Source organism: Halichoeres trimaculatus, unplaced genomic scaffold (genome assembly GCF_033239565.1).
Source record: "Halichoeres trimaculatus isolate MK-OKI-2021-1 unplaced genomic scaffold, fHalTri1.1 fHalTri1_scaffold_16, whole genome shotgun sequence".
In the NCBI taxonomy this organism is placed as follows: Eukaryota; Metazoa; Chordata; class Actinopteri; order Labriformes; family Labridae; genus Halichoeres; species Halichoeres trimaculatus.
In genome coordinates, this window is record NW_027437194.1 from 15,956,911 (window position 1) to 15,970,693 (window position 13,783).

General features: G+C 42.6%; 2 protein-coding genes across 3 annotated transcripts in view; one reads left to right on the forward strand and one right to left on the reverse strand.

Moving 5' to 3' along the window:
• The window catches only part of LOC141805750 (ceramide transfer protein-like), a 29,177-nt gene extending 23,516 nt beyond the window's left edge, over positions 1 to 5,661 (forward strand). For both annotated transcript variants that reach the window (XM_074690940.1, XM_074690941.1), the window contains 7 exons: positions 1,839 to 1,934; positions 2,062 to 2,194; positions 2,284 to 2,354; positions 2,439 to 2,567; positions 2,655 to 2,784; positions 3,045 to 3,181; positions 3,273 to 5,661. In XM_074690940.1, coding sequence (XP_074547041.1) covers positions 1,839 to 1,934; positions 2,062 to 2,194; positions 2,284 to 2,354; positions 2,439 to 2,567; positions 2,655 to 2,784; positions 3,045 to 3,172 — 687 coding nt within the window. In that variant the 3' untranslated portion in view covers positions 3,173 to 3,181; positions 3,273 to 5,661. The remainder of the gene's footprint in view (positions 1 to 1,838; positions 1,935 to 2,061; positions 2,195 to 2,283; positions 2,355 to 2,438; positions 2,568 to 2,654; positions 2,785 to 3,044; positions 3,182 to 3,272) is intronic.
• Positions 5,662 to 5,732: 71 nt separating this feature from the next.
• On the reverse strand, positions 5,733 to 13,636 carry LOC141805437 (3-hydroxy-3-methylglutaryl-coenzyme A reductase-like). The gene is made up of 20 exons (XM_074690503.1): positions 13,489 to 13,636; positions 12,179 to 12,385; positions 11,984 to 12,095; positions 11,790 to 11,877; positions 10,774 to 10,858; positions 10,573 to 10,678; positions 10,383 to 10,489; positions 10,187 to 10,306; positions 9,776 to 9,909; positions 9,404 to 9,690; positions 9,183 to 9,325; positions 8,907 to 9,101; positions 8,660 to 8,818; positions 8,426 to 8,583; positions 8,171 to 8,276; positions 7,911 to 8,081; positions 7,686 to 7,826; positions 7,455 to 7,613; positions 7,202 to 7,356; positions 5,733 to 7,110 (listed from the first exon to the last, which is right to left on the reverse strand). The coding sequence occupies exons 2-20, from the start codon at positions 12,341 to 12,343 to the stop codon at positions 7,062 to 7,064; spliced, it is 2,640 nt and encodes an 879-aa protein (XP_074546604.1). The 5' UTR covers positions 12,344 to 12,385; positions 13,489 to 13,636; the 3' UTR covers positions 5,733 to 7,061.
• Between the last annotated feature and the right edge of the window lie 147 nt (positions 13,637 to 13,783).

The following is a 13,783-nucleotide window of genomic DNA, read 5'->3' on the forward strand; positions in this document are numbered from 1 at the left end:
CACACCACTATCAGAGCAGGGGAGGGTGGACTATGAGGCTACAGGGAAGATGAGGATGAAGGGATGAAAGAAAAAACCAAGAATATAAAGAAACAAAGTTAGAATAACAGAACATGAGATGTGAAAGGAAAAGAAATGAGAGAAATAAAAGGGAGGAGAGGAGATGAAGGTGGGGCAGTGGGAGGGATGCACCCCTCCTCATCCTGTCCACAGATACAGTACAGAGGTAACAGCTGCTCTCTGTGTGTCACATGTTCAAACCTAACAACACGTCTGCATGGCTCCTGAGTAAAAAAGCACGGGCAGAGACTTGGCAGCCTGAGTTTTATGCTCATTTTTATGCTCATGATTTAACATATTTGAAGGTCTGATAAACCAAATTATTCAAAGAGATTTGATTGTTTGAGTGTGTCAGATCAAAATATGTTAACTACACAGCAAATCTGAAATCTGAGCAACTGTTTATGTCTAACTATGAGTAAAAAGATTTTACTGGAAGACATATGAGCCTTATGTCTGATTTCAAGATATTCAAAGACAAAAATGATGCTTCAAAATCTATTTTTTAGTAAGAAAGTGAATAAGTAAATGTTTTTTCTGCATTGGCAGATGTTTTCACAGGTCCGGCATCATTACCTGGCTGTAAATATTACATTCTGATTGGCCACAGCCCCATAACAACTATGGTTTATTCTCAAAATCAAAAGAAACATCAAACATCAAATCAATCCATGAAGAGACGACTGTCTCTTTTCCTCACTGCCTGTTGTCAGTCATCATTTTCTAGTCTTGAGAGTGACAATATAATGATCTGAATGTTTTTGGTTTAAAGTACAAAAATATTCCAGTAACTTCCTGTGTGCATTCTACCTACACTTGTCAGTAGCAAAAAATGGAATCTAAGCAAGTGTTTTACCTTTATTTCAGAAAAAAAATGGATTTTTAGACAATATATAAGCCACAAAAATTATAACCAATTCAGATAAAAATTCCCCTTTTTTCATTCAGTATCATTTTTATCTCAAGAATCAAGATGATTTTTACCCCATTTAATGGTTTTTTTTAACAACTCAGGTGTCATTTTGTCCTTGAATATCTTAAAGTCAGACTTTTTTTCTTGACTTTTCAGGTGAATGTGGCTCATATGAAGTCTACTGAGACATGATTTACTGAACATAAGACAAACATTTACTCAGATTTCAGCCTTTACTGTGCTTTGTTTTTTGTTTGTTTTGTTTTCGCTACTGACAAGCTAACCTTTGTGATATTAGAAACAGTGATAATACTTCTTTTAATTAGACAAAGAGTTATTATATCCTCACTGTTGGGACCTGCCTGAGACACAAGTGGGTGATTTTACCACAGTGTCAACAGGCTGAGGGGAAGGAAATTGACTTTTTTCAGTGGGCTGATTTGATAAGATGTAAAGGGATTGAATCCTGGTTGTTCAGGGGTTTTAGCCAATCAGAATCAAGTATTCACACATCCAGGTGATAAAAGCACAATAACACAAAAAATGAGAGAAGTAGTTAACAGTGATCAACGTCCACGCTCTGTGGGGTAAAATAACAGTTTCCAAAGGAGACTGGTCATCTTGAGTAGAGCAATGTTACAACTGTTCTCTTCAAAATAAAAGTCTGATTTTGCCAGGATGCTCTCTGTAGGAGGGAGAATAATTTGAGCTTGACTGTGGGAAAAAAAAACATAAAAGCACTTATGCTTCAACCTCTGCATACACTGACACTATTAACACCATGCTCAACTGATATATAAACCGGTGAGTTTCATGACTTCTTTGATCATATATCCTCTTCGTGTTCCTGTTGTTGTGTTCACAGGTGGAGGAGATGGTGCAGAATCACATGACCTACTCTCTGCAGGACGTGGGAGGAGACGCTAACTGGCAGCTGGTTGTTGAAGAGGGAGAGATGAAGGTGTGAATGTTGCAGAGTCTGTCAATCACATTGTGGAGTGTTCTACACATGATGCTGCTACTTTAGACCTTGTATGCATCAAACCTGATAATAAAAGGTCTAAACATGAGCTTCTTATGTCCTGCAGGTGTACAGGAGAGAAGTGGAGGAAAACGGGATAGTTCTGGACCCTCTGAAGGCCACTCACTCAGTGAAGGGAGTCACAGGTCACGAGGTGTGCCACTACTTTTGGGACACCACTTACCGCAACGACTGGGAGAGTAAGTCTGACGTAATCTCACCTCAAAAAGTACAAATCAGTCAGTGCTCGGTTTAAGCCATTTCATACTCTGCTTTCTGCTTCTTTCAGCAACAATTGAAAACTTCAACGTAGTGGAGTCATTGTCAGACAGCGCTGTGGTCGTTTATCAAACTCACAAGGTGAGGAAGATGGATCTGTTTTTCTCTGCTCTCTTTCTATCAGAATGTGAAGAATCTGGAATAACGTTTCTTCTTGTGTTTCAGCGAGTGTGGCCTGCGTCCCAGAGAGACGTCCTCTACCTCTCTGCCATGAGGAAGATCGTAGCCAACAATGAGAACGACCCAGACACCTGGCTGGTCTGTAACTTCTCTGTGGATCACGATGACGCTCAGGTAATCAATTGGCTCAGGTAAACATTTGGAGATGATTGTCGAGCCGCTGCTCTTTCTAAACTCTGCCTGTCTCCTGTCGCCCTACAGCCCAGCAGCAGGTGTGTCCGTGCCAAAATCAACATCGGCATGATCTGTCAGACGCTGGTCAGCCCACCAGAGGGAGACAAAGAGATCAGCAGAGACAACATTACTTGTAAAATCACCTACGTCGCCAATGGTGAGAGTTTATTGAGACTTACTCTCTCAGATTCCAGAAAACTCTTCACTTTGCACATTGAAAAGGCTTTTTGGAGCAGTGATATTTCTGTTTTTTTTTTTTTTCTCATTCCGCTCGTAGCTAAAACCTGTGACATTCAGTTATCATACGTTATAAACGAGACCCAATAAAAGAAAAAGTTGCATCTGATTGCATCCAATCAGATGCTACCATAATGATCAAGAATTAATGTGTGTGTATATGTATGTGTGTGTAAACAGTGAATCCTGGGGGCTGGGCTCCAGCCTCTGTTCTCCGAGCCGTGGCTAAGAGAGAGTATCCCAAGTTCCTCAAACGGTTCACCTCCTACGTCCAGGAAAAGACGGCTGGGAAAGCCATCTTATTCTGAGACCCAAAGGTAACTCCTCCCCCGGTGTTTATTTTTTTAATATTAAATCCTTTAATGCTTTCTAAAGCTTGAAAACTGAAGTGTTTTTCCTCTCGTACAGTTTGGAGATGTGAGGACACGGGAACCTCCTGAAAACCTCCTGCTGCTTCGACAGATGGAAAAACTCCCATTGATTAAGTTTGTCCTTCCAAATTCAAGGGTTTAAAGCCCCTTCTGGTGGCCACTTTGAAGCATTTCTTACATCCGACGATCTTTTGAATGCTTCTAATCGTCCTAGGATAAATTCCTGTTTTTTTCTGTTCCTTCTTACTTAAAATCATGAAAAACGTAATCACAGAGTTAGTTTTGCACGTGAGCCAAGAAACAGGAAGTAAAGATCATGTTACAGATCATACTCCTGATGCCACAACACATCCATACAGAGGCCTGCCGTGTCCGCCCACATCTCTTTTCTTACAGATATATTAATATATAAATGTACGTATGTTCAATAAGAGGTTTGTACAAAGAAACAGATCTTTGCTAATAGACAGAAACAGTTTATCTTTGCCACGTAGAGCTCCTATTTTGTAGATTTTCACTTCATTTTACATCCTCAGCTTTCTTTACGAGCTGCTAATGTTTCCTAGCAACACATCAGAGATCGACTTGGTTTAAAGAGATTCATGCTGAGTCCAGAGGGCTGTCATTAAGTCATGACCCCGATGATGTAAGACTCGAGCTCAGTGACCGTCCCTCTCATGAAAACACCGCTCAGGGTGCTGATGGAGGGTGGAGTCCAGGCGAGTGTCATGTACATGTTTTCTTTGCTTTATGTTTGTGTCAGAGCACATCTTTGAATGTTCTACTTAGTGTTACTAACATTTCTCTGACCGAGTCGAGCCCAAATGCCTTAGAAGAAAGAGTAGCTTCAGAGAATCAAAGGCTGCTGCAAGAACACCAAGAAATCTCTAGTGAAGTGCCTCAGAGCTTTTTCTCCTTATTCCATTTCATGAACATTACTGAATGAATGACGCGCTGGGCCTGTGAGTAAAACTCTGGTTAGTTTAAACCTTGGCCCTAGTTTTACGAACTTTTCATCTCAATAACCTGCAGAGGGAAAAAGAATCTTGATCGGTTGATTTTCATGTCTTCTTCAAAGCCACCAAAGCCCAGAGACAGAAACAAAAATGATGCTTCACAGGAAAAAAAGCATGTGTTGATCCATATCTGTTTATTTTGTTCATTCTTTTATCTTTTGATATGCATTTCCTGAGCATAGATATGAGTTAGATCTTACGGATAAGCTAACAGAGAAATTAAAGCTGAGGTAGACCAGATAGTCTCACATCAGACAGAGTTAAATTCACTTTTTGCTCAGTGGGGTTTGGTGGCTTTGAAGCGGGGGATGTAACAGCTGTTTTTTGTTGTTTAAAATGATTCAAACAAGATTTTTCATTTCCCAAAACTTGTATTGATTTGAGTACAGTGGCATGGCTATTTGAAGCCTAAAGATTGCTGCTGTCATATTGTAAAAGCCGACTTTACCGATGGCTTTAGTCGAGGAACCAGCAAGGTTCAAGCTGAGGCAGACTGTTACTTTCCTAACAACTTAAAAAAAACAGGCTGTTGGAGTTTGTCAGATTATGTCTGACTTTAAGCATAAATATAATTTTATTAAAATGGTTTAAAAGTTTGTAAAACTGTCTTTTCTGGTTTTAAAACAAGGGTTCCCAGCCTCTAGTTGACACTTGGAGATCTGCAAGTATGTTTTTTTTTCTAGGCATCCTTTTTATAATGTTGTCAGACACTCTAAAATAAAAATTAGAGCCTAAAATAAAGAACAGTTTTGTAAACATGGCTTCATCCAGGACCCGAATATCGAGCTGTAAGAGTTGTTCTGAATTTGATATTTTCATTTAAAGGTTAAAAAATGGGCCAGGGTTTAAAGTTCCAGCAATTGTCTGAGGTTGAAGATACTGATGAGAAACTTGCAGATTTATTTCGATGTAGGACTTTGTTGGGTTAATTTTCTGTCTGAAAAATGCTGCTGAGTCAAATGCAGAGCTGTAAAGTCCAGGAAACAAAGAATCAGCGCTTCACGGGTTCAGCATTTAACTCTGGATTTTACAGCTCTTCATTTGTCTTTTTAAGAGTTTTTTTACTCATTCTGGTCTGCATTTCAACAAAAGTAAAGCATCCGTATCTGAAGAGTTCTGTTTCTACCTGAACAGCACAAAATGTTTTCTCTCGGGTTGATTCTTTGCAGTTTTTGGTCTCTACTTGTTGTTGTTTTTTTAGCTTTTAGCAGAATGACGTGGACGAGAGTGAATCCTGATGAAGCTCAGTGTCTGAGTGGAGAGAAGCTCCTCCTGAAGCATTTCAACATTTCTAGGTCAATTGAATGTAGTTAGAAAAACCTGTTTTTGTAAATAAACTGTTGATACTAACGCTGTGGGATCAACTTACAACATGTACTGTGACGACGTCCACTTCTGCCGTTTGAAAAGTGAAATAAATAAGTTCATCCTTCACTTCTCTGTGTTTTCATTCATGATCACAAACCAGACGTCATTCAGAGGGAACATAGTGTTATTTATTTTTAAATAAAACAGAACAATCTTTTCCATTGCGGAGCTTCAATTCATTATTCTATCTAAACATGCTAACGCTGAGCTTCTCCTGGACGTACTGTGAGTAAGGCCACTTCATCAAGGACAAACCTGCAGACTGGATCAGTGAAGCTTCATATCTCATTGGTCAGCTTTTTAATCTGCTGCACGAGAACAAAGTACCAGAAAAAAAACTAAAATAAATTAATATGGCTTTGATTCCCCAGTTTTCCTCACTGCATGAAGACAAAAACATCAGGAAGCTTTTAACAGGCGTTTCCTCTTCCTGGAACCAGCAGATGCTCTACGGTATACACGGTATACAGCAGCACAACGATTCAACGTAAGGTGAAACCTACGACGCCACTCAGGAACACATTCATTCAGGGAGGAAGTTGGCATTTTGAGCCACACTTTAAGAGGCAACAGCGCCATCTCCAGCAAAGTTTTGGCAAGTGCAAAGGTTAGAGAGTGAACACCTGGGCCGAGTAGGTTAAAAGTTGAATCGTCAAGCTTTTGTCTGAGATGTCACTGGATTAATCCATCTGGCTGTCGACTTTTAAAAATTCCATATTCAGAATTCAGACTTGATGTTGTTCAAACTCTGTCCACAGGAGAGCGCCAAAATCCATGAAGACAGACAGTTGCCCTTTTAGCAATAAAATTAGATTTCTATTTTTTATCTTATTTTTTTTAAGTGTCTGTAAGGGTTATGATCCACCCTTTAAGGAAAAAAAAATTAAAAAAACGTATAAAATGTTTTACTTTTAGTTCCTGTATCCCAGCCCTCTGCCGGGATCAGGAGAATCCTGATTTCTTAAAGTAACACAGAGTACCTGATCTTAACTCTAAGATGTTGTACCAATCTGTTAGTTGATTTCAATCAGTTTTCTCCTAAATACCCGGGCCCAGGGATTTAATGTTGTGTGTTTCAGTTCCTGCAGATGTTTCTCTCTTCCTTATAAGACAGTAAAAGCTGTTTGGCTCTTCAGAGGCACAACTTTTGGATTTTGCAAATCCAAACAGCGTCAATAATTCACAGTTAGTCTCAAGATCAGTGCCAGAAACAATAAAAATGTCCATTCGCGTTCAGCTGCAGACAAATGGCAACAATAAGTAGCTGCAGCGAAAACATCTCGACCTGAAAAGTCTTTGTGCAAATATCAGGCAAGATGTGAGCAAGCACATACTGGTCGAGGACTTCATCAGTGTTTGGCCTCATTTTAAACCTTTAGACCCACAGGAAACCAGAACACAAGAGACCAAACCCTCCGTGTTGAAGCAGTCGTCAGCTGGTGTCACGCAGCCGACTTCGATGAAGGTGTTTCTGTCAGGTTGTTTTTAGATCTATCAAAAAAGAGGACAAAGTCAGCGTCACAGGGAGGAATCTTCCACAAATCAAAACTATGAAAAAAGAGAGATAACCGTCTCCATTCACCTGTTGTGGGTCATGTGACTTTTGACAAGGTGTCCAGCAGCGAGAGCCGCCATCAGGGAGAGCTCTCCTGCCAGCACTGTGCCGCAGACGATGCGAGCAAGCCGCCGGGCGTTCTCTCCTGGCTGTTCTGAACGCGTACCCTGAACACCGAGCATCTGAAGAGAGCCACAGACACGTTTGATCAAAGATGAACACACATTTACTGCAGAAGAACAATCATTTCTTCTTCTCACAGAAGATGTTCCAGCATTACCTGCAGACAGGCCTGCTGCGGCGGCAGGTTGGTGCCTCCTCCCACAGTTCCCAGCTCTATGGAGGGCATGGTGCAGCTGATGTACAGATCCTCTCCTTCAGGACCAGCGGCCTCCATCTGAGTGATGCAGTTTGAGCTTCCCACAGTCTGAGCTGGGTCCTACAACACAGACACTGTCATTAAAGGCTTTCTTAAAAACACATCATGCTCCTTAACATTTTTGGACATTACCTGTCCACAGGCGATGAAGATTGCTGCTACGATGTTTGCAGCATGAGCGTTAAAGCCCCCGATGCTGCCGGCCATAGCTGAGCCCACCAAGTTCTTATTGATGTTGAGCTCCACCAGAGCTGCTGTGCTGCTTTTCAACACCTAAAAACAGGTTGTTTTAATCATACAGAGATCATTCAAGAATAAGGTATAAATAAGCCTGAATAACAAAATCACGCTCTGTACCTCTCTGACCACCTTAGCAGGGACAGTGGCCTCACACACAGCAGACTTCCCTCGGCCCAGGATCCAGTTAATAGCTGCAGACTTCTTGTCCGTGCAGTAGTTTCCACTGACTGAGAGGACCTCGATGTCTGGATGCTGCTGCTGGAGCCTGTACAGAGCGCGCTCAGTGCCCTGAGAGGAAGAAAAAAGCTCCGGATTTACAAGAGAAACTAGAAAACAATGTACAGACACCAAAGTAAGACAACTCAACCTGTTACTACCTTGGAGAGCATGTTCATGCCCATGGCATCTCCTGTCTGAGACTGGAAGCGGATGTATAAGCTCCTTCCGGCTAAGGCGACCAAAAGCTTCTCCAGACGAGCAAACCTGCAGAATAAAGAGCAGAGGCGAGACTAAAGTAACTAAGAAAGCAAACTCCAGCAGTGCAGACGTGCTGCAGATACCTCAGAACCAAGGGGGGGGAGTTATAATTTTTTTTTTCTTGTCTCAGTCAGGCTCTAAATATCTTCACTGACCTGCTCGTCTGGTCGAAAGCATCTTTGATCAGGTTAAATCCGTCCAAGGTCTCGAGCCACACTTTGACCTCTGCAGCACGGCACGCTGAGGGCAGCCTGACCACAGGACCTCGGGTCATACCGTCACCCAGGATCCTGCTCCGGCAGCCTCCGCTCAGCTGGAAGAGAAACACAGCTGAGTCATTAAAAAGTCAAACACACACAGAGTCTGAAGAGGCGATGATCCTTGCTTACAGAAAGAGCTCTGCATCCTCTGTTTGTGCTCGCCACCAGGCATCCTTCTGTGGTTGCCATGGGGACGTGAAACTGCTCGTCATCCAGGAAGAGAGGACCAGCCACTCCAACAGGCACGGGCATGTAACCAATGACGTTTTCACAGCAAGTGCCCATCACCTAAACAGAACCACAGGAACAGGATTTTTTAATAAAACAAAGACAGAGAAATTGATCCTCAAAGACAGCCATCCGTCCTTCTCAGTACCTTGGAGTAGTCGTAGTATTTATAGGGCAGCTCTGTCAAAGCAGAAGAAACAGGAAGTTTGGTTGCTAGCATCCCCCTCCTTATAGCCACGCCCCTCTCAGGAGTCTCCAGGACAGTTTCCAGTTTGTAGTTCAGGATGTTGCGAGAGGCGACAAGGTTCATCACCTCGGCATCGCTCAGGAACCTGGCGCCTTTCTGTAAAGCACAAACCAGTTATTTGTGCAGTGTGAGGTGAAAAAGCGGAACATTTGATGTCAGACGGCTCTGAAAGCTCACCTGAGGATCTGAGAGGATGCTCATACACTCCTCCAGCGGCCGTGGCTCAGAGCTGCAGCTGCTCGGTGAAACAGGCGCTGGAGTGGAAGGCTCCGCCACACAGGGAAGGCTGAGGCAGGTAGCTCCCTCTGCTGGGTGGGAATCTGCAATGAGACAGAAAAGGAGTCAGAAATCTGAACAGGTGTCATCTCGCAAAGCAAAAAAATCCTACCTGGTCTTACCTTTCTCTCTGAGACGCACGTCAGCCTCAGAAGGAGCTTTAGAGTCCAGGGGAGATGAGAATGAAGGTCTGGTTTCTGGAAGACTGTTAAAGGTCTTCAGGGGTTTTGGGGCTGGGACATCCCTCCTACAACAGTCTCCTGTGACTCTGGGCTTCTGAGTTGAAGGAGAGCTGATGATGGGACTCTTTAAAGAAAGGGAGGACTCGGTCTCCGTCTGTTCGAAGAAGACGTACTTCACAGCGAGGAGAAGAGCAAGACCGAGCGTGATCACCTGCTCCAGGTCCATGCTAATGGGAGGAAGAAGAAAGACGGTCAGGGATCAGTAAGCAACTGGATGAATCAATTAAAATCTTCCTTGTTTGATGCTTTTACCTGGTGAGTTTTAGAGGGAACATCGGACCAGCAGAGTCCAGTCTCTTAGCGATTGGCCCCTCAGCTGTGCGGTTGTTTCCTGGATTCTCGGCTGCTAGTCGAGTGTGAGCGTGAACTAAAGCCAAGCCAAGAGACTGAGGGTGTCAGAGAGAGAAATCAGAGTTTGAATCTATTTTTGCAAGCAAAAACATTAAACTTTTTTTTTGTCAAACTGTTTGGGAAAAAGCCCTGAGTCAGTGTGAGTCAACACACGTTCATTTAATGTTTACTTTTCTGATAACTGCTTTTCATGGCTCGCTTGGATGAGACAGAGAATAGTGGGTCATCCCTCAGCTGCTTTATTCTTAACACTGTTAACATACAAAACAAGTGACACACAGAAACAGGTGGAAACTGATGGCAGACTCTCACCATGATGATTTTCACTCTCTGTGTCACAGGATTGGGCTTGTTGTCCTCTTCCTCAGCCAGCACACAAGCGAACTGGCTCAGCTGCCAGATCGGCCGGCCCTCACGGCTTTCCCTGGAAAGCTACAGACACAGAATTATTAGAAGATGAACTACAACTGAACTTTATGGTACTCAGAGTGCTGCAGATCATTCTTACCTCCAAGACAAGGGAGACGCAGGCAGGGAAGAAAGTCATGAAGACAAAGTAGTTGGCCAGGACGGACATGCAGCCAAAACAGCACATGATCTCTAACTGAGGCACTCCTGAAAACAAAACAACACAAAGTTTTAAACTTACACTAAAAATTTAAACTTTAGAAAGAGATGAGGGGAATAACAAATGTTACCTGACATGGTGCCAATCCCGATAACCAGACACTCAACAAGGGCGTCCAGAGTGAAGGTGGGACCCAGGATGGCCATACCCTGAGAGATGTTCTCCCTCACCTCCTCCTGTACACAACACACAGACAAAGTTTGGTTTAGTTACACTTTGATTTAAAATAACATTTTCTGCACTTCAGTTGTATTTCATGCATGACTTTTACCTGGGAGTTGGAGCTCAGGGCAAATTTGGCCAACGTGCAGGCTTTGGAGAGGTCAATGAGTAGGAGGAAGAAAGGCAGAGCTTCACTGCAGGGAGAAGAGTCAAATAGCATCAGGGACAGACGAACATTCCTCTGCAGCTGTTTTACATAACTGAAAAGTCAAACAGTGACCTGAAAGTCTTATTTAGTCCTAGGACATGGTCACACTAGCAAACCGTACAGTGCTTAAGCACTCTTCACCCTGAATTTCAGTTTGTTTGACCAGCGTGACTGCAAGGGTGCTGTACTTCAGCGCAGTTCACCTCATGCACACTGACATGAGATATGATCCAGGACGTATGATCACTGAGACTGCTCTGCTCGACAATCATTTTAAACAATAGCGTGGTTGTTAGACGGCTGAGTCAGACCAAAATGACTTAAAATAAACCAAAAAGTCCCTAAAGTTATAGCAGTGTCTGCGCTGAGTGATGAGACTGTGCTTTGTATTAACAGGTGCTTCATGATGACACAGGCAGGCCATGCATATGTGTGATACCTGCTAAAGTCTGGTTGAAGTTGGAGTAGTGTGACCGCTGGCTGTACTCTCCAGCTTGAGTGCGGCACAGTACGGTTTGCCAGTGAGACCGCACCCTTAGTTAAAGGTTCGGTTTGGCACTGATTGAAGTGACACTATCTCCCACGAGCATTATCACCCACTGTCAGAAAGATGTGCATTTGTTTGTTTTTTTTTAACACTACTTTTCATTGTTCAACTCTTCCCAGGATGCAACTAGATCAAGCATTTATTCACCATTTGAAACATAACAGACAAACTTTGTAAACTCAGTTTGTTGTGTAGTTTAGTGTCCAGAAGGTGAGCAGACTATCCTTTTAGTGTTGCTCACAGCCCTGTGCTCTAAGACGTGTCTGTAACATGTAAAGTTGGTGAACCCTGTTGTACCAATTCCAACCTCACCATTGAATAGCTTCAATAGCATTCACCAGAAGTGTAAACATGGATGTGAAGAACTTACTTTAGCCCTGTCAGCTCTTTCCCGAAAAAATGGATGACCACTGTACTAAAGACAAAGCTGGAGAACACCGTGAATAATCCTGCAATACCTGTAGAGAAAAGAAAAATATGACTTGAAAAGATGTAGTACCACATTTCAGTGACTTCTTTACTTTACTGATATGAATCATTTCCAATCAAGATAAATATACAAACCCAGTATATATTTAGACCCCAGCTGTCGCAGATTCTTAAACTGGAAATAGATGTAAACAATAGCCATGCAGCGTGTGATCGTAAGGATGATGACGTCACTGCTGTGAACTCTCTAGAAGGAAAAAAGGCATCTGGATTTAACACACAGCCCATACATTAAAAATAGCCTTTTCCATCCACAGCATCCAGACTCACCTCCTCCTCCACTTTGGGGCAGTCATTCCAGCTGCAAACCTGGCTGCTTGCTGCCAGGCTGTTCATGGACATGAGGCAGACAGTGAGCGCCAGGGTGCCCACGATTACCTCCCAGGGGTGGGAGGCCACCAGCAGGCCATGAAGCCGGAACAGGCGCGCTAACATGTTGCCAGAAAGCTTTCCTTCTACCTTCGGTCACAGACTTGCCTGTTAGTTGGAAAAAATTACATGAAAATTTTGATTAGAGAAAATAAATTGTATCTTAGCTTGTGCCTTCTTGCTGTTTTACTAGAATTCATAAAGCCTGCAGTGTGATTTCTATGAGAGTCAGATCGCCTGCTTCTAAACCTGCTACATCCAACACAGAACTATAAACCAGGGTTAATACATTTTGCAGCTAAACCATGTGAAATAAAACCAGTCCCATCCAAATGACTTCGCTGAGTGTACAATGAAACGCATTGATTTTCATTTATCCACCAATGAACTTAAACCCTTCACACAGACTTACAGGCACCTTTCTGACGATCAACTGTCACATAAATTTGAATCATGAAGTTGATTAACATGAACCTAGAAACTAAACACAAAACTTGACTGAACAGGTTCGGTAAGTTCTTGTTCAGCGTCTCTCTTATTCTCACACGCATGTTGCATAATACCATCAGCATTTAATGCAGTTGATTTAAGAGTATGAAGCGTTACATGTATTGTATTACTTGCAATTTCGTTGTACTTGTTGCAATGACAAATAAAGTTCTACTTTATTCTATTCTATTTCAGAGACGACAGGCATGGTGATCGTACTATTAGTAAAAACAGGTCTTACGGAGTTATACTGTGCTGTGGAGGTGCTGTTATAGGATTCATAAGCCACGCAATACGGCTTTTAATATCATTTCAGCCAAATTCGATGAACAGCCTACAAGTTTCACAGGGCTTCAGCCCTTCATAAATATCAATACAGATAAAACAGCCGGCTAACTGATGTAGCTGACAGCTGTCAAACAATAGCTCCTTACAATGCACTGCCACGATTACCGGCATCACAAGTTGACTTTATCATCTTATCTATTCTCCTAAAGATTTTAAAGAGTTAATAAATGCGTTGTATCTGCTCCTGTAAGTCGCTGGTATTGATATGCGCTGTCAGCTGAACAGCAGAGGACACCGTTAGCATTCGTTAGCATTAGCCACATTAGCAGACCCACCCAAAATAACTTTTGCAGCCTGACACCAAGGTCATGAATCTATTCCGAGTCAGAACGCGTTAATAACGAGTTTCTTAAAGTCGTTTTAAAGTAACTCACTTGAAAAGATGGACTCTCTATTGTTAGAGAGTCATTTTCTTTTAGGTCGTGCCCCTTAAGCGAAGCACTCTGCGGGCTAGCTTCTTCTTACTGATGTAACCGGATGTAACCAAGCTAACGTCATGGCGGAAACTCTGACGCCATCACGTCCAACGTAAACTCAGGTAGGCCTATGTAATCTGTATATCAGCAAACGAAAAGCCTTGGATGTTACTTTTAAGAAAAAAAAAGGGAACGTATCTGGGCTGCAATAAAGATTGGTACAGTACATGTCACTAAACAATATTATCACGGA

What these genes read in the sequence shown, in the direction of transcription:
- LOC141805437 (XM_074690503.1), bottom strand. Translation starts at nt 12,343, where the DNA reads ATGTTAGCGCGCCTGTTCCGGCTTCATGGCCTGCTGGTGGCCTCCCAC. An exon ending in GCATGAACATGCTCTCCAAG is followed by an intron (nt 8,082 to 8,170) that starts GTAGTAACAGGT and finishes TCTTCCTCTCAG; the next exon opens with GGCACTGAGCGCGCTCTGTA. An exon ending in CGCAGCAGGCCTGTCTGCAG is followed by an intron (nt 7,357 to 7,454) that starts GTAATGCTGGAA and finishes GGCTCTCTTCAG; the next exon opens with ATGCTCGGTGTTCAGGGTAC.